Source organism: Alternaria infectoria, assembly GCF_024043175.1.
Source record: "Alternaria infectoria strain BMP 0036 chromosome Unknown scaffold_6, whole genome shotgun sequence".
NCBI classification, from domain to species: domain Eukaryota; kingdom Fungi; phylum Ascomycota; class Dothideomycetes; order Pleosporales; family Pleosporaceae; genus Alternaria; species Alternaria infectoria.
The window spans coordinates 854,392-872,317 of record NW_026250695.1 but is presented as its reverse complement, the minus strand read 5'-3'; the positions used below and the strand labels follow the sequence as shown (position 1 = coordinate 872,317).

The window sequence follows — 17,926 nt, the reverse complement described above, 5'->3', positions numbered from 1 at the left end:
TCCTCGCGGTTCCTTTTCCACGAGCCATTGCGAAAACTCAGTTATCTCTGACCGAGTTGGAGTATTGGCGGGTATTGTCGGTGACAGGATATGTTGTTCTTGCGATGCGATCTTATGTTTCACTCCACTAAGTCGGAGGATGGCGTGTTGGTGTTGACGAACGAATGATTCTGTCGCATGCAGTCGCAAACTAGAGCTCGCCGGCTTTCGAACTTTTAGGTGGGTCCGCCAAGATTTCGCGGTTTCTTAGGTTCCAACCGCGGTACCATGATTCTGTCGCACAACTTTTCCCAGACTCGACAATCACAACCACAACATGCCTGGCGTCACGAAAAGAAAACTTCACGCAGACGCGAGTATCGCCGCCGGTGCGTCGTCGAAGAAAGTGCGACCATCGAATGCACCTGCGAAGAAAGTCCAGAAGAAGCCTGCACCACCACCGGAATCCGAGTCCGGCGATGACGACGACGCCGAAGAGAGGGACTCAACCGATGTCGAAGAAGTCCAAGATGTAGTAGGCGACAGCAGTTCAAAAGACGAAGCAGGGCCCTCTACCACTGCCGACGCAACGAACGAAGAAGCGCAACCCGCCGCGAACGAACCGAAGAAGACCTTCGCCGATCTAGGCGTGCGCGAAGAGCTCTGCGATGCAGTTGAAAACTTAAAATACGTACACCCGACTCCTATTCAGGAGCAAGCTATACCTCTAGCCCTCCAAGGCAGGGATGTCATCGGATTGGCCGAGACAGGTTCTGGAAAGACGGCAGCGTTCGTCCTACCCATTCTTCAGTCGCTACTGGAGAAGCCACAGCCGTTGTTTGGTCTGATCCTGGCCCCGACACGAGAGTTGGCATACCAAATCGCGCAACAGGTGGATGCTTTGGGTAGCATCATCAACGTCAAGTGTGCGACGTTGGTAGGAGGAATGGACATGGTCCCACAGGCCATCTCGCTGTCCAAGAAACCGCACGTCGTAGTAGCGACGCCTGGACGTCTGCTTGATCGTGAGTCACGCACATATACGAACTATACGTGACTTCTATACTGACCACACCTACGTAGATCTGGAAAATACGAAGGGCTTCAGTCTGAAGCATCTAAAGTACATGGTTCTCGACGAAGCCGATCGCCTGCTCGACCTCGATTTCGGCCCCGTGCTAGACAAGATCCTGAAGGTCCTACCCAGGGAGGGACGACACACATACCTATTCTCCGCGACTATGTCCTCCAAGGTCGAGAGTCTTCAACGCGCCGCCCTACAAAACCCAGTCCGTGTGAGCATCAGCAGCTCTTCCCACCAAGTCGTCTCGACCCTACTACAGCGCTACATTTTCCTCCCATTCAAGTGGAAGGACCTCTACCTCATCCACCTCCTCAACGACAACATTGGCCACCCGACCATCATCTTCACCCGCACAGTCAATGAAACACAACGTATCTCCATCCTCCTCCGCACCCTCGGCTTCGGCGCCATCCCGCTACACGGCCAACTAGGCCAGTCCGCCCGTCTCGGTGCCCTCAACAAGTTCAAGTCAAAGAGCCGCGACATCCTCGTTGCCACCGACGTAGCAGCCCGCGGTCTCGATATCCCCGCTGTTGATCTCGTCGTCAATTTCGATCTGCCAAGCGACTCTCAGACTTACGTCCATCGTGTTGGTCGAACTGCAAGAGCGGGAAAGTCGGGTAAGGCTGTGTCCTTCGTTACACAGTACGATCTGGAGATCTGGTTAAGGATTGAGAATGCGCTGGGCAAGAAGATCCCGGAAGAGGCCATCAACAAAGACGAAGCGATGGTGTACGCTGAGCGCGTCGGTGATGCGCAGAGGATCGCAGTCAGAGAAATGAAAGACTACCATGAGCAAAGAGGCAGCAGGGGTGGGCGCGGTGGTCGAGGTGGGTCAAGAGGAGGACGTGGCGGCGGTCGCGGGAGAGGTCGCGACACGATGGATACTGAAGAGGGTTAGATGTAGCATGCATAGCTGCATCGGCGTGTTCCTTTGGGCTCTGGGCGTTTTGATCTTTTCGCGTATACCCTACGAGTTGCTTGATCCCCGACCATGTCTTGGAGAAGATGGCACCCTTGGTCAGGACCGAAAAGTTTGTTTGCTTTGTTTTGGATGGGGATGTGAGAAGGTTATTATGTGTTATGCGAGCATCGAATATGATATATGAACACATCGCTTTATCTTGGATACTTTGATGGGCCTAGCGGGTAGTGTGGAGGGTATAAAAGGCGTCTTTCGAGCTCATTTCTCTTCTCTTCTTAACATTCAAAATTTCCTCTTTTCTTCGAAAAAAGAATTCGATGCTGCTATGGCTCTGAGATCTTTTTTTGCTCCGTTGTATCCTCTCTCAAAAGATCGACTACCACTCTCCATGGTTCTGCCCGCTGTTACCGTCCGGCTCATACTTCATAATCAAAAGATATTCCACATTTTACATAGGACACGGCATTGCAGCGTTTGGGAAAGAGTCGCACGAGTAGCTTGAGCCATCACTCATGCAATCCTGGAAGCTCGCTACGATACATGGTCTAAAATGCACCTCGCAACCGACTCTTCTCTCTTCCCCCCACATACCCAAATTTTCTCTCCTCTTTCGAAAGATGAGGATCGGTATTATCATGACTTCAAAACCCTGAGTTCCTCCTGCTTATGTCCTCCGAAAAAATGAGGAAGAGACCCACCATGACTCCGCCTTTCGGTACCATCCTGCTCATACTTCACCATCAAAAGATCTTTCTGTTCTCTACATAGTATACGATATCTGAATGTTTGAGTTGAGACTCGCTGAAAAGGGATGATCATCTGGATATGCGACTTTGGAAGCTCGTGACTGTGGATGGCTATATAAGCTGCCCTCTCTCCTCCACTCTTCTTCCTTCCTCAAGCTCAACATCTTTCTTCTTAGTTGATCCCAGAAAAAAATCGAGCCAGAGAGTTTATGTTTCCAAAATACGAGGATACGTGTGCTATGTCTCGTTCTGAAAAAATGATCAGTTTGTGCCCATGGCACTGGCTCTCGGAAAGACTCAGTTATCGATCTCGGCGATACGTTTGTGTCTATGATACCAAACAACAGTCTTCCATACTCTAAAAGCATCGATAGAGCACACTTGCGTTGTGCAGCATACAGCATAATCTTACATCAAACACATCGCCCGTCAACAGTACAAATATACTGTTCGTTTCCGGTTGTCGCACAATTCAAGTTGTACGAGAAGAACGTCGTGTAACATAGCAAATTTGACAAGTTCGGCATAGCCATGTTATCTTTGCGGTTGGTTTTGAGTAGTGCTTTAAACAACACGCATAAGGCTGAGAGTAAAGTTGTTGCGCAGAATGACATATTTATCCCAACGCCGGAGTCACCCACATCGGGAGTTATTAGTATCGTTTTGATCAAAACCTCAAAATGCAGACTAGATCATTAACCGCCCATAGAGCAAATTTTGGAGGCCACATCGTTCTGTTCGGCGGCGTTTCCCAGTCATGAGGCATAGTGCCGTCTTTTTGAAGTGCGGTAGACTGAACGAGGTTTTGGGTAAATGAACAGAGTGCGGGAAAGCAGCCATTCTGTTGTCCAGGTGACTTTTGGGGAAAGAACGGCAACAGTCCATGTCACGTCCCGAATGATTTTTTTAAAACTCAGACTCGAGCGAGTGGATAATGAAGTTGAATAGGAAGAAAGGACTGAGGAGTATTTATACGTCGCCGTGCCACGTTGTGCCATCGCTGTGATAGTTCCAGTGAACGTGCCGAGGAATATGCCGAGTCCCCGAACGTTTTTGAAATTGAGCAAGTTGCAGACGACAGAATCCATGTCGGGTAACATGATGGTTTTTGAAAGACCACGTATTCGCATATTTCAGCCGTTTCAAGGTTTTGAACAGATGGAAGAGTGATGAATTCTCTGACACTCGCGGCGAGGGAAGATGAAGTGGGATAAAGCCAGGAACCGACGGCCATGCAAGAGTAGCAAAAAGGTTTAGAAACCTGCTGGCAGGGGACATCGGTCATGTAAAACCAGTTTTCGGGTTCTGCGGACCTTGACGAGGGTCTGAGATAGTAGAGAGCTTCATATCAGGATTGACAGCGACATATTGATCTGCGTTTGTTGTTTTCGTAACTACCAGCGCAGCACATACACTTTCTTGTACTTTGTTTTGGTTGCCGAGACCGCCGCGGGAGACAGCAAAGACATAGATCCGTTTCTCTCCTGTTTTTATAACTATCGACAGGGAAATGTCGTTTTCTGAAGCTTTGGAATTTCGGAGTAGATGGTAGGCGGAAGTGTTGATCCCGACGAGGTTTTAAGGTAGATGGATAAAGAACGGGAGAACTGCACATCTGGATTAGGGCTCGCGATTTTTGGAAGAAGCACAGAAAGTTCATGGCTTATACGAGGCGATGTTTTGGAATTCTCCAGCAAAGGAGTGGATGATAGAGGGAAGGATACAGGGTGATTGGGCGAGCTTTTATATCTGGCCCGGCGCTGTAGTGCGCTAGAGTGGATAGGGGTGTCGAGAGACATGAAACACCGGAGTGTGGCTTTTGGAATGCGTAAATTTCTGTCGTGCCGAAAGACATCGCATTTGCAAGGATTACTTTTCGAAAAGCCCAGGCACTCACATTTGTGGGCTTCCGTGAGTTTTTAGACAGTTGGAAGGAGAAGAAAGTAGCGTTTGGTAGAGGTAAAAGGACAGAGTCATGCCATGATCAGGGTGTCGTTTTGGAGACTTTGAAGTTATGAATTGCCACATGCGTTGGGATGAACGACGCCTTTATAGATTGTGAAAGGGCTTTTTGAATCAGTGAACTGTGACATCGGAACAGAAACCATGGTCTTTGGTTTACATGGTTTCCATGGTTTTCTTCCGAAAGGCCGACGCTGCACATACAGCGTGCTGTAACAGAGTTTTGGAAAGAATGATTCCTCGGCAGGACGCAACAGCCATATCGCTTTCGGGCTCATCTTTTTTGCACCCATGAATCCTTCGGCGTTCCATTTTGGAAAATGGTGGAATTGAGTAGATGATAGAAGGGAGGGTTGATCTCCGTCAACGATACCTACTTATATCTCCCTCCCACCTCCTAAATCGGCGTACCCGCAGTACCCTTCTCCATCTCTTCGCAAAGCTTACCCAACTCCTCAATGACAACTTGATGGTCGTCCCACTGCTTCAACCCACTCACCACGACCACCGCAACCGGCCCATCACAGTTCTTGATGTAAATTGGCACACCACCACCATGGATAGCGTAGTCTTTCGCCGTCTCACCAAGACCCATCTTGGCCTTGAACTTCTCCTCGTCGCCTTCAAATTGGTTCTGCAGACGCCACGTGCTTGCGTTGAAGCGGATGACGGCTGCGCGTTTGCGGCTGACCCAGAAGTCGTTGTCTAGAGCTGTGCCGGAGTGGGTTACCTGCTCCGTATTAGCACACTATTCATACGCGTCGATCACGGTACTCACAGCATGGAAAAGCACATGACCTGGCGTGCTGATGGTAGAAATATCTACGACAGCCGGTCGCTCAAAGGTAAGCAGGCGTGTGCGGAGGTTGTAGCCGAGCTTAAATGCGATGCCGGAATCCCAGTGTGGCAACAGAGCGGCCTTTTCTTGCTTCTTGATGGCTTCGACATCGCGGGGTGCTTCTGAGAGGCCCACGTGTTGCGGGATCTGGATATCGTCTGTCGCCATGTTGAAAGTTGTTCGTTGCGGTGATTAAAGTGGTGTAGATGGATGATCAAGGTATGTGGTAGCAGGCGTCAAGTAATTCCTGTTCTGCCCGCGAAATAGTGGCTGATGCAGAAGGACATGTCTCCGATAACATGTTGAGATGCCATGGCCGAATTCTAGATCGCCGATGTCATCCGTTGGCAGAGCTTTTCATAAATGTGGCTCTGCCGGCAGGCGGAGGCTCCGCATTGTTGCGCTAATTCCCCGCCATCATCGATCTTCCGCAGAGCCGCGTCGGGTCGCGCTCCTACTCTCTCGACACGCTCAGCTTCCGACGCGTTTTAACGCGTGATATATGTCGCTGCGACTTAGGCATGTCTTTGAAGGGCCACGGAGTGATGCAGCGCGAGAATTACACGTGTCTACTCGGTTCAGAGGCTGCGACACTGGGCCGGCCTTCCCTACGGCCACTTCGATCGGGGCTCACGACAACCTCTCGCTTACATTACCAGGTGCGAAGGAAGAATAGAGTGCGCCTTTGACTCAGATTGCGGTCTGGTTCTGGGTTGGGTTAGGTCTTTTATCAGGTGCGGCACGTGTAATGGGTAGTCGCTACGCAGCACGCAGTATGAGAAAGAGAAGGACAGGACGTTGCAACCACCGAGACCATCGCAAACACTCACGTCATCATTGCAGCCCCCACACAGGCCCTTGAAACGACACGTCGATAAAGACATAATCTGCCTTCGCGAGGCGCTGATGCTATTTCAGGTCCGCGATCCGACGTACCTCGCTGACATCAGCGAACGCAAATACCTGATACTCGACGGCGAGGCGAACGTACGTTTCAAGAATGTTGCTACGCAGATCTTTGGAGGTTCTGCGCAGCAACTCTGTCGCGGTCACTTCTCCAGCTCATCGAACTCAGAGAATATGGGTGATCTGGCTAAAAGGAGCGCGTCTAGCAGACAGCTGGACTCCTCTTTGACCCGTTGAGCAGGGCTCACGTTGATCGAGACTGACCTTTTCCCAACACAAAAATATCGTTCAGTCGTCCTATGCAGCGTCCATTCAAACTTCCGTGCCGCAGGACCGGTATGTTCTGATCCAAAGATAAAGTACCTCGAATATGCCTTACGCCCCTCGGCGTCAGAACAGGCTGGCAATTTCAAACCTGAGGGAGGCGTCAGGCATCCGAACAGTACTGTTTCCTCGTCGGCATGGAACCATTCCGTTTGTCATTGTGGGCTGGTCAAAGTAACTGCTCTATTTCTGTTCATGTGTTTGAACATATGAAGAAGGCATGACGCTCTAAAAGCGAGATCATACACGCACATTCAGCAACGACTACTCTCATACCACCTTGTACAAATCACAAATTTCGCATCCATCAGACTACTGCTTCTTCGATTGGGTGTTCGCGGCAATTGAGCACCTCTTTATCCGATTCGCTGTGAACTTCCCCGCTTCGCCAAGGCTTCTGACATGGTTCACATCTCGCGCGTTGTTCTGGGAGCAGTCACAGTCTTCCTTACACACATCACTATTGGAGCCGCTACAACTGGGCCTGCTGTCTCCCTCCATCACAGGATGGCTACCAATGACGAAGTGGGAACTGGATCAACCAGCCCCATCGATTCGGCCAACCCCGTGGTGAAATCATCATGCGCCCCCTCAGACAACAAGGGAAACGAGGGAGATACATGCCAGCAAGATTCAAATGACGCCTCTCCAGCAGGGACCATGGAGACTACGAAGCGCGTCAAGAGAGAGGAAGATATTCCCAGAGCCTATCTCCTCAGCACCATTGACGGCATCAACAGAGCCCAATACGAAGAGTGGGCCAAGAAGCCGCCGCTTGGTGACAAGGAAGGTGACATAATCGCTTTCGATGAGCTCGAATATGTTTCTTGTCAATATCTCAATCTTACTGACGCGGAGGCCGCTATTGTGCGCCAGGATCCTATCATAAGATTCATCGAGCGAATTACTGAAGACGATGGCGAGCTGCGCGTCATCCCTCCGCAGGAAGATCCGAGTTCACTACTTCCAAGTTCACTTCATGTCAAAGCTCAGGCACTCAACCAGAGGGATGAGAGTGCAGCTCATCTCCAGTTGCTATCAGCCAGGAACCAGAGAAACGACCCCACAAAGCTACCGAACTACGTGTTCGAACCTTCACTCGGCAAAGGTCAAACTATCTACGTCCTCGATAGTGGTTATCGTAAGAGCCACCAAGAATTCGATGCTTCGGAGCGCGAGGTTCGAGACTTTACTGTTGCTAACCGATACACATTCGCTGGTATTGGGCTCACGCCAGATCAACAAGGTCCAGAGGATATGACGGATGTCACTGGTCACGGCACTATGGTTGCGAGCATCGCAGCCGGATACGTCAGTGGTGTGGCTTCGAAAGCAAATCTTGTTGTCGTGAAGATGAGGAATTGGGCCAAGAACCCTTTGAACCCTGACCGACCTGATCTTAAACCACGCGGCGTTACGGACTCAGCGCTAGAGTATGCCTTCGCGTGGACAAGAAAGGACATTAGGAAACAACGGCTTGAGAATCCCGACCCTAATGCAAGGTACATTATCAACCTATCTTATGGTAAGTGTTGCCTTCCACGACCTGGTCCTAGACCACACTAACAACAGTTCAGGCTGGGACAAAGAAGAGCATCCTGGTAAGATTGCGGTATTGGAGTATGCACTCGCGGAATGCAAGAAAGACGGTGTCACGCTTGTTATCGCCGCGGGTAATGATGGAGAACATCGCACTCTGGATTCCCTCATACCGCAAACCTATGGCACCGACAATAGGTTTGAAATGATCACTGTGGGTGGCGTGGACCAGACCGGGAAGTATTACGCACACACAGTCCAAGGCAAGGAGGGCCAAGGCGGCCAAGTCGATGTATACGCCGACGCAGTTCAAGTTGTTGCTGCGAAGCATAACGACAAGGATGACTCCACTGAAGCAGTTGATGGAACATCCGCTGCGGCACCAGCCATAGTAAGTATTCGGCAACATCTCCAACCCAGCACAAAACGCTAATGACGGAAGGCCGGACTCGCTGCATATCTCTTCAGCATCCCGGGACTAAGCAGCAACTGGGGCGACGACACCGCACCGGCAGACATGAAGAAGTTCATGTTGAAGAACTCTGAAGTCAGGAACGACGATCCGTTTAAAGAAGGCGAGGAATATCCTACATCGCCAAAGCCCGACAAGGACAGCCTCAAAGTACCATACAATCTGGCGCAGAATACGTACGATATTTTCCTTGCCTCAAATCATCACGAACTAACTCGGCCACAGACTTTGCGACCTCCCCGATGCGGCAGCCAAGCGTTCTCTCTTCACCAAGAGAGCTCCAACACCCGAGAAATCAGTCCCAGGCCGTCCGATCGTCGAGGGCGGCGAGGTCGTCAATGAAGATCTGAAGAATGTTTGTCACCTCCTACACGTCCCGACGAAGATCGTGAACTAACAACACTCTAGGAGATTTGCAACTTCCACAACCGTCCCGCCCCAGACACCGAGCCCGAGCCAGCACCAGAAGCACCAGCACCACGCCCCAACACGGCGGCCTGCAAGGTTCTCCAAACGGGCTTCGGCGGGTCCTTCGAGGTCACAGGATCTGGTTGGGGCGACGAAACTTCGCTCAAGGAGAAGTTCGGCGATCGTGCGTTCAAATACACGGGCGGGGATTCCTTCACTGCTACATTTGAGAGTGGTCTGAGTGTGGGTGAGGTTGAGACTGCTGTGAGGGAGATGTCAGGGCTTGGCGATGTTGCCTGTACTTAGAGGATGGGGTTGAAAGGGTGGCGCATGTGAGAGCTTGGTCTGGATGGCGAACGAGGCGTTTGGGACATGGGCTGCGCTTCTGCATACATAGTTGGGAACGATGCTTCATCAGGATATGCTATCACTGTCCGCAGTCCTGGAGAATGCTCACGGGCTCTGCTCTCATATACTGGTTCTGATTCGTAACTTGGTGACATGGTTGTGTGAATATCAACTTTTGGAACAAGGAAACGCATCAAATCCTTGGACTAACCTTTGCACTGAGTACTTCAAAAGGCATCGGCGCAATTCTCAGAGACATTCCGTCTCCCAGTCGTATTTTTGTATGCTCGCCTCAGGTCTTCGTAATCCATGGTCTGGAGGAGTGAGAAGGGAAGCGGTACGTATTTATACAGCATAGGAGGCTAAGCGCACGTCTCACATTGCGACAACGATGCGCCTTTCTGGATTTCGAGCGAACATATAGCCACGTTGATGATTTTTGAAGTGCTCGAGGATAGTATGCACCCGAACATGCGATGATGGTGTTTAAGTTTTGGGGATTTAAGGGAAATGGTCGATTGAAGTTATGAAGAAAGGGGCAAAGCCGAACGATTAGAAGTTCTTATACCGCGCATCGGTATCATGCACTAATGAGTATATCCTTTGAAACATTCGAAAGTTCATTCCGCATGTAAAGGTAGGGTAGTAGTTTCTTGACCGCTGCGAAGTCATTGGTATGACAGGTTGTGTTTTCGAGCTGTGTAGTGCGAGCCACAAGTGGACGAAAGACATGGTTGGATGGTCTAGCGTTTTGGAGAGCGGCAAAGTCGCAATGTTAATGGAAGAATATGGAGGAGAGAATAGGTAGCGTGTTATATCGAACGTCAACCTACAAACTCTAGAAGGTAACATGGCAAGGTTGAACGAGCTTGCCGTCATGCTGTAACCCCGTATACGTTTTGGTGTGCTGAGTACACACTCATGTCGATATTTGCTAGATTTTTCGATATCCAATGTATATAGAAAGCTTTAGTAGGTAGAAAGTCGCCACATGGCGGTCCGTACTCAATCTTCAGGAAACATTAATGATTTGCTGGTGTGTTGAGGAAGATGGTGACTAGACAGCAGAAGCTTTTATAGTCAGAAGGCAACAGTTTTCCCAAAAAAAAAAAAGAAAAGAAATGATTATCTTCTAAACGGGTTTTATAAGAAAACAGCCGTCATAACCGATGTTGCAGGCCAGATTCTAGAAGGCGAGAAGGCCAGAAACCGTGTCTAGGTTGGGAAGATTCTTCGGTGGCATGAAAGCCAAAGGAAGGCGCGCAACTCATCTCGAGCCAGCTCTCCCATTTTGGATGTGGTGAATACTGCAAAGTGTAATAAGAAGGGCGGAAACCTCGGTACGAAGAGGAGGTTTTATAACGAGCACCAGCGTCCGTACTTCGCACATTCTCCTCGCTTGCCGGCATGTGCTGGTGACGTCATACCGCCATGTCTTCGCGTCGCGTTGCACATACTCTTTCCATCACGGCTCCTTTAACACCACGCGATCTCTTTTCGCGTATCGCGTTCTTCTTATCATCCTTTCGAGCGACGGAAGATCTGGACTGTTCGGTAATTGCTGCCCCGATAACCGAGTGCGGGTTGACCCTGGACCATGCGGGGCCTCCGGATCGGCGAGACTTTTGATGCTATTCCCGCGCATCTCTAACGTCTTAGAATTGCGGAGATGAGACTAGCATGCTGATGGCGTTGCTAAACCCCTTGCGACAATTTGCAGAGATGATATGTTCCGGTGGCGTTGTGGAGGCGTCGGTATAAGTACTGAGCGCTTGGCGCAACACTCACAATTGCTTGGAGTAGACCCCAGTCAGTATCTCAGACACATCAGATCAGCTGCTTGGTAGTTTTGTGTATCTGTTTCGAGTATGAAGTTCCAAACATCGTTACCATATATTCTGGGCTTCGGCACCGCGGCCTCGGCGCTACCCCAAAGCCTCTCCGAAAAACACGCAAGTGCAGCTACAAGAGCAACCGTGCCAACTATCTGGATTGCAGGCGACTCTACAACCGCGCCAGATGGAGGCCACAACGGTACGGAAGGCTGGGGCCAATATCTCCAATACTCATTCGGCACCAACGCCAAAGTGAACAACTCCGCTTATGCCGGACGATCCGCGCGCTCGGTGCGTACCCTCTTCTTCTTCTCCCAAAGCTCAAATCGAAGGGAGAAGACGGGCTAATTTCTAACTACTACAGTTCACACGCGAAGGCCGCTTCGACAGAATCGCCAAAGCCCTCCAACCCGGCGACTGGGTTATAATCGAGTTCGGCATCAATGACGCCGGCACGCTTCAAAATGGCTCGACTAGCTCAACAGGAGATAAAGGTCGACCACCTTGCCCTGGTGTGGGCGATGAGACGTGTGGAGTGACATTCAAGTAAGTTACCCAAGAGCAATGCCTAATCACAGCCGCTAAACTTTATGTCCACCCAACAGCAACGCTACGGAGGTTGTCCATACATTCCCCTCCTACATCAAAACCGCAGCCTCCAATTTCCTCTCCCTCGGCGCCTCTGGCATAGTGATCTCATCGCAACTCCCCACCAATGTTTGGGAGTCGGGGAGTTACAGCTTCACTCCCGGAAGATTCGCTTACTACAATATGTAAGTGATATCAACAGGTCAAGCACATCAATGTCTACCATCTGCGATTTTGAGGAGCAAAGAATGAGTCTGACTGATATTCGACACAGGCTATCGGCCATCGAACTAGGCGGCCCTGCATCACATGTATACTTCGTGCAACATGGAAGTTACGCCGCGCAAGCGCAAAAGCTGTTGGGGAAGGGGGTGGTGGATAAGGAGTATCCGATGGATCATACGCATACGGCGCCGTTTTTGGCGGATGTGGTACGTTCTTGCAACTCTTCTCGCTCATCACTCTCCCTTTCGTCGTTTTCCGAACATCCGCAGACTTCGCACGCCTTTTTGTTTTTTGTTGAAGGAGCCTTGGACTAACAGGTACGACAGCATAGCCAGGCTTTTGTACTGGGATTGAAGTGTGGAACTAGTCCGTTGGCGGGGCTGGTGGTCAATGCGACAGCGAGGATTGAGATGGAGAGGGGAAGCTGTTTGCCTGCTAATGCGACGTTGCCGATCTAGATGTCAGGCTTGGTCTTGATTGCGCGGTCGACTTTAGCGGTACACATGGCTTCTTCACTCCTGCTATTTGGAAGGGATTCGGGAAGGCGAACACGCAGTTCTCATCGTGCATAACCTTGGTTTCTTTTCAGACTCTGCAGAACCATGCATGCGATGGCAAGGTCTTTCGGCGACACGGCGCATCACTGTATAGTCGAGATAATGGGGCGGGAGGAGCGCAAATGGTCATGCATTTGCCACCAACTTCTTTGCAATTTTGCTCCTGCTTTTCTAAGTATGCGCGCTTCAGAATAGAAGTGGAGGTAGAAAGGTGGTCTCGTGAACATTCTCCACAAACCGCAGGAAACTGGGCAATAACTCCTGAGAAAGTTTGAGAATGGCGAACGCGCGGCCCCCATGAGGCGACCGAGAAGCTCTTTCGGACTCGGCAGAACATCTAGACTGGAGGGTATATTTTTGGTAATGCAGCGCAAGATTGTATGTCTCGAATAACCGAAGGAGAGAAGCAGGAACGGCCATCAGACGATTACTCATTATCTTAGACTTTAAAATCCATGTTTCGAAGTGTGAGATGTGGAAGTAGAAGTTTGAAGATCATATCGTAGATGTTTTATAGGTAACGCTAGAAACCTAGGAACATTTGCTGAGATGATTGTAGAAAGGCGAAGCGCGACCCTCATGCATTGCCGATTTCTCTTTTTGGTATCCGCAGAACATGGTCAGATCCTGCATCTTTTTTGGTGAGTTGAGAAGATCGCTTCTGCGCATATGATGCTACACAAAAGAGGGAGAAAAGCGAACATGGTGTTCTGGACTTGGTGTTTGTAAATCAATTCCTACGTTTTGGAGTACGTGAATGTTTGAAAAGAGAAAGAAAGACAGACTGGTGGGCACTTTATAGGAACGCCATACGCCAAGAGCTAGTTTCTGGGAAGATCAGAAACAGGTGAAGCGCAAAGCTCTCATAATGAAGGTCTTGAAGGTCTTTTGGACTCCGCAGAACATCGTCTGGGCTCACGCTGTTTTCGGTGTTTGAGGTAGATCGCATTTGAGCACTCAATGCAACACAAGAAAGAAGCAGAAACGGCCATTTTGAGCCGACACCATGGTTTTGGATGTCACTTCCCGATTTTTGAAGTACGTTAAGGTAGGAGGGAAGAGAGGAAGACAGTCTCATGGTTACTTCATACAGAAGGTTAGATGCAGAGCAGTGCCTTAAGAAGCTTCTTGGATTGCGAACACACAGCTCTTATGTCCATGCACGTGGGATATTTTGGTTCGGTTCGACCGGACATTAACAAGTTCTGTGCGCATTTTGGTAACATCGCGCAATCCCTGTTATAGGACTTCCGTCAACAAAGGAGGAGAGAAGAGCACATAGGTTCATGATGTCACCCTTTTGAAAACCCAGGACTCATAGATTTGAGCTCAGTAATTTTGGGAGTGGAAGAGAGGAAATTGGTAAAGAGGCTGTGTGAAACGTAGCGGAGAACCAGGTACATTTTTAACAACACAAGAGGAGAGCAGGACGCCCATTGCTTCGTTTTTTGACTTTTTAGGAACCCCAGGAATCATTGCTGGTAGCAAAGGTATTTTAGAGTGGAACAGAGGAGCGTAGTGACCATTTTTTGTGAAACATAGCGGCCGGATGAACAGGTATGATCTCGGTGGCACGAGAGAAGAGCAGACCGTCCATGGCCTCAGCTTTTATCGGCTTTGGAGAACCAGAAATCACGGCTGTGAGTATCTCGAATTTCGGAGTAGAAGACAGGAATGCGGTAATGGCTTAAGATAAAAAGAAGAGAAGCACCATGTATGGAACGCGCAAATGTTTCCAAGTAAGACGAGCGCACCACTGCCATCAGACGCGAGAAAGAAGTTTTCGATCTCAGACACACATGTGTATGTCCGCAAACTCTTGTGGTGCACCTGAGTAATGCCAAAAGAAGGCGAAAAGCCAGACGCCAACATCAAGGTTTCAGCTCGCTTTTTCGAGAAAACCGACTGGTCGTTTTGGAGTGTTGGAGAATACGTGGAAAGGTGCAGTGTAGTAGGTATTTTATGTAAGAGGCCAAGAGACCATGTGACACTGGAGAATAAGTTTAGAAGTTTAGAAAGGGCAACCGCATAGTTCTCATCGCCAACGGGTCAGATTGTTTCGGGTTTGGGACAGACATTCGTAGGTCGCCTACATCTTTTGGTGATACAGCAATGCGACAGTTACTGCAGTTGAGGAACACCACAAAAGGCAGGGACGGACATTCGTCTTGTTTGTGGATGTTTTGAAATTTTGAGCTCACTTTGTTGGAGTGAGAGAAATAAAGAGGAGAAGTGGAAGCGCGCTGTCGTAGAAGTTTTATACGGAAACCCCGAGACATTGCGCGTGGAATGGTTGTTTTTTGGAGTGGCATGCGCAAGGCTCATCGCATCGAATATTGCTAGTTTTTGGGGTCTCGCACAAGCATATGCAACCCCGTTGTGTCTTTTGGGGTTTCGGATAAACATGTAGGGGTGGACGCCGAAATCTGGACACATGTGGCGGACGTTGCGACATATTGAAGGAGAACGCGGAGGCAGAGACAGCCATGCATCAGAATGGTTCGCTTTTTGGAAAACACAACCAAGGGTTGGATAGAGGATGAGAAGATATGAAGAATGGGAAGAAAGACAGCTTTTATATGCCCTGCCAAGCGCACAAAAACGAAGTCAGTGGGAAGCGATGTAGTGAGAGAAGTGTCGCACATCACATTGACAAACATCGAAGATCTTTTGATGATGACAAATTGGTATCATTACGCATTACTTTGTTTCTCAATCATCCATCCACCGACTATCATACAACATCGTCATCCTCTCAACTAATTACATGGCTCATAGGCCTCATCCACTAACTTTACATGCCTACAATGCTACAGTAGCATCATGACATCCACATTCTCATCTCTCATCGCACAGACTTAACCAGCCTGGTACAGACCAAGAGCAACAACGTGGGGGTTGATCATGCTCAAGTTGAAAGGAGTAAGGAAGGGGTTGGCATCAGTCAGCGCAACGAACATGGTACCGTTGACGGATGGGTCACCCTCATAGACCTCAGCAGCGGGCTGGTATGTGAAACCAGTGTTCTCGCCAGTGACCTCAAGGGGCGTGTATGTCAAGTTCAGCTGGCTGACCCAGGCAACGTACGCGGGGGCGCCGGCACTGGTATCCGTGACGTAAGAGTTGTTGGGGCCGACAGCCTGACCGGGCTTCTCCCAGGTGAAGTTGATCTTCTTGCCGGGGAAGGACAGGGGTTCGCTGTGGTTGCGCGCGATGGCAGGGCCGCAGGAGTAGCCTGGGTGCTCAGTGCCGTTGATGTTGACGCAGGACTCATCGGCGGGGATGGTGGAGTCAGAGGGGTCAGCGATGCGGTCGCCAACTACCTCGTGGGGCTTGGTATCGTTGGGCGAGAAGCGGTTGGGGTTGGCCTGGTTGTCGATGAGCAACGTGGGGAAGTTTTGCCATGCGAGACGAGTTGTGTTCTCAGGGCACGAGCTGATGTAGGGTGCCAGGTAGGTCCATGCCCAAGACTGCGGGATACCGGTCTCGAACCATACGGGCTGGGGCGCAAGGCCGAGCATTTGGCGGAAAGACATTTGCTGGCGGGCCTCGGTGGCAATGGACTGGGAGAGGAGGGAGGCAACCTCGCGGGAGTCCAAGTGGGCGAGGAAGCCCCAGACGCCAGACTCGCCCCAGCGGGTGAGCTTCTGGTTGAAGTCGATGAACTCGCGGACGGTGCGGTAAGGGTAGTTGTAGGTGCACTGGGGAGGAGCAGTCTCGCCGAGCATGTTGGTCAAGAGGGTGGCGTGGCCACTCTCTTGCTGGGCCATGAAGGCAATGTAGGCGCGGTCCTCAGCAGTCAGACCAGCGTCGAGGAAATCCTCTGCGGAGAAGATGGCGAGACCGTTGTTGAACAGGTCGAGTTCGATCCATTCCTGGTAAAGACCCAGGGTGATGGACTCGTAGTCGAAGTCGCTGTTCACCATGTAGCGGGGCTCACTGCCGTTGGTACCGAGACCACCAGCGGGCGTATAGGGAATAGGCATGGGGTTCTGGGGCTTGCCATTGGTGTTGTAGTAGGTAGCAGTGGGGTTTGGGGGCATGGGGGCGATGGCAGTGCCGATGGTAGTAGGCGCCTTAGCAGCTCCAGTGGTAGTGGGAGTGCCATCGAATGGGCCATGGCTGGTTGCGCCAGTGACATCTGAACTCCTTCGGGGAGGAGCTGAGCCAGGTGCGGTGGGGATGGCAGCAACCTGAGAGTCAGGACCGAAAACCGAAGCGGGTGTGGCAGCTGGCGTGAAGGTAACGGAGAAGCTGGCATCCGCGTTGGTGTAGCCTGGGACATCTTCAGTCGGCTTAGCAGCGCTGTAGCCGTCCTGGGGCGCAGGAGCGGCAGCAGCGAAAGCTGCGAGGACCGAAGTGGTGAAGAGGCTCTTGGTCAACATCTTGAAGTCGATTGTCGGGTCGAGGTGTTGTGCGGCTGGGACAATGGACGGCGTCTGTAATGGTTATATACGCGCATCGCGCATCAGTGACCGCATCGCGTCAACGCTACTTCCTACTGATTTCACATCGATGACCACAAGCGTCGCCGCCGAAATAGGTTTAACACCTATGATTTCATGACTGAACGGATGCGGTAGTGCAAGCCGCGAATATCGAAAAGTCGGCCACGACATGGGAATCTCGGGATTGGCATCGGGAAGACATTTCGGACGAATCAGAAGATGCGCTGCTGAATCTTGCCTGCTCTGTGCTCCTCAATGCCTGCTGGAAAAACTGGGCGCTGCGTGAACGCGTGCGTACAGGGGGCGTGTTTTCCACGATTTGCCGCGTGCAGACAACGTGACGACGTGATGACATGGTGGAGCGTTTAAGTTTTGAGCCGCTAGTGCTCCCGCCCCGCAAGAGATCAACAACGATAATTAACAAAACCGGGTTCCTTCCAAGGCTTCGGCGATGTCGCCAGTGCTCTTTGGGGGTAGCTTAACGCTTAAGCATACACCCGGTCTACGTTTCTTGCTGAGAAATCTCGACCCGCGTACATCCAGATACTCGCCCCCGCGGAGCAACCAACCCAGCAATTCAAATCGCACTGGCACGGGAGCCCCAGGCTCGGGTAAACATCAAAAGCTGCAGGTACAGAAGCAGGCCCATCTCCGCTTGGCCGCTTACCGATGCGGCCATCTGAGCGCGCTCCATGCATGCTGCAGCATGTGGATCGTAGATGTGGAAAAGCTTTGGCCGAAA

At 50.7% G+C, this 17,926-nt stretch overlaps 5 protein-coding genes across 5 annotated transcripts; 3 read left to right on the top strand and 2 right to left on the bottom strand.

Annotated features, from left to right (window-relative positions):
- Window positions 1-316: 316 nt before the first annotated feature.
- On the top strand, window positions 317-1,964 carry RRP3 (ribosomal RNA processing protein; the record flags this gene model as incomplete). Its single annotated transcript, XM_051495990.1, has 2 exons — window positions 317-1,004; window positions 1,063-1,964. 2 exons carry the CDS (start codon window positions 317-319, stop codon window positions 1,962-1,964), a joined length of 1,590 nt encoding a protein of 529 aa, XP_051353830.1.
- Window positions 1,965-5,093: 3,129 nt separating this feature from the next.
- J4E92_004599 (uncharacterized protein) lies at window positions 5,094-5,702 on the bottom strand (the record flags this gene model as incomplete). The annotated part of the gene is made up of 2 exons (XM_051495989.1): window positions 5,094-5,426; window positions 5,475-5,702. 2 exons carry the CDS (start codon window positions 5,700-5,702, stop codon window positions 5,094-5,096), a joined length of 561 nt encoding a protein of 186 aa, XP_051353829.1.
- A 1,569-nt stretch (window positions 5,703-7,271) lies between these two features.
- On the top strand, window positions 7,272-9,489 carry J4E92_004598 (uncharacterized protein; the record flags this gene model as incomplete). The annotated part of the gene is made up of 5 exons (XM_051495988.1): window positions 7,272-8,289; window positions 8,342-8,694; window positions 8,746-8,951; window positions 9,001-9,130; window positions 9,184-9,489. The coding sequence occupies 5 exons, from the start codon at window positions 7,272-7,274 to the stop codon at window positions 9,487-9,489; spliced, it is 2,013 nt and encodes a 670-aa protein (XP_051353828.1).
- A 1,910-nt stretch (window positions 9,490-11,399) lies between these two features.
- Window positions 11,400-12,637, top strand: J4E92_004597 (uncharacterized protein; the record flags this gene model as incomplete). Its single annotated transcript, XM_051495987.1, has 5 exons — window positions 11,400-11,657; window positions 11,731-11,912; window positions 11,972-12,139; window positions 12,229-12,385; window positions 12,506-12,637. 5 exons carry the CDS (start codon window positions 11,400-11,402, stop codon window positions 12,635-12,637), a joined length of 897 nt encoding a protein of 298 aa, XP_051353827.1.
- Window positions 12,638-15,594: 2,957 nt separating this feature from the next.
- Window positions 15,595-17,121, bottom strand: J4E92_004596 (uncharacterized protein; the record flags this gene model as incomplete). Its single annotated transcript, XM_051495986.1, has 1 exon — window positions 15,595-17,121. The coding sequence occupies one exon, from the start codon at window positions 17,119-17,121 to the stop codon at window positions 15,595-15,597; it is 1,527 nt and encodes a 508-aa protein (XP_051353826.1).
- Window positions 17,122-17,926: the final 805 nt, after the last annotated feature.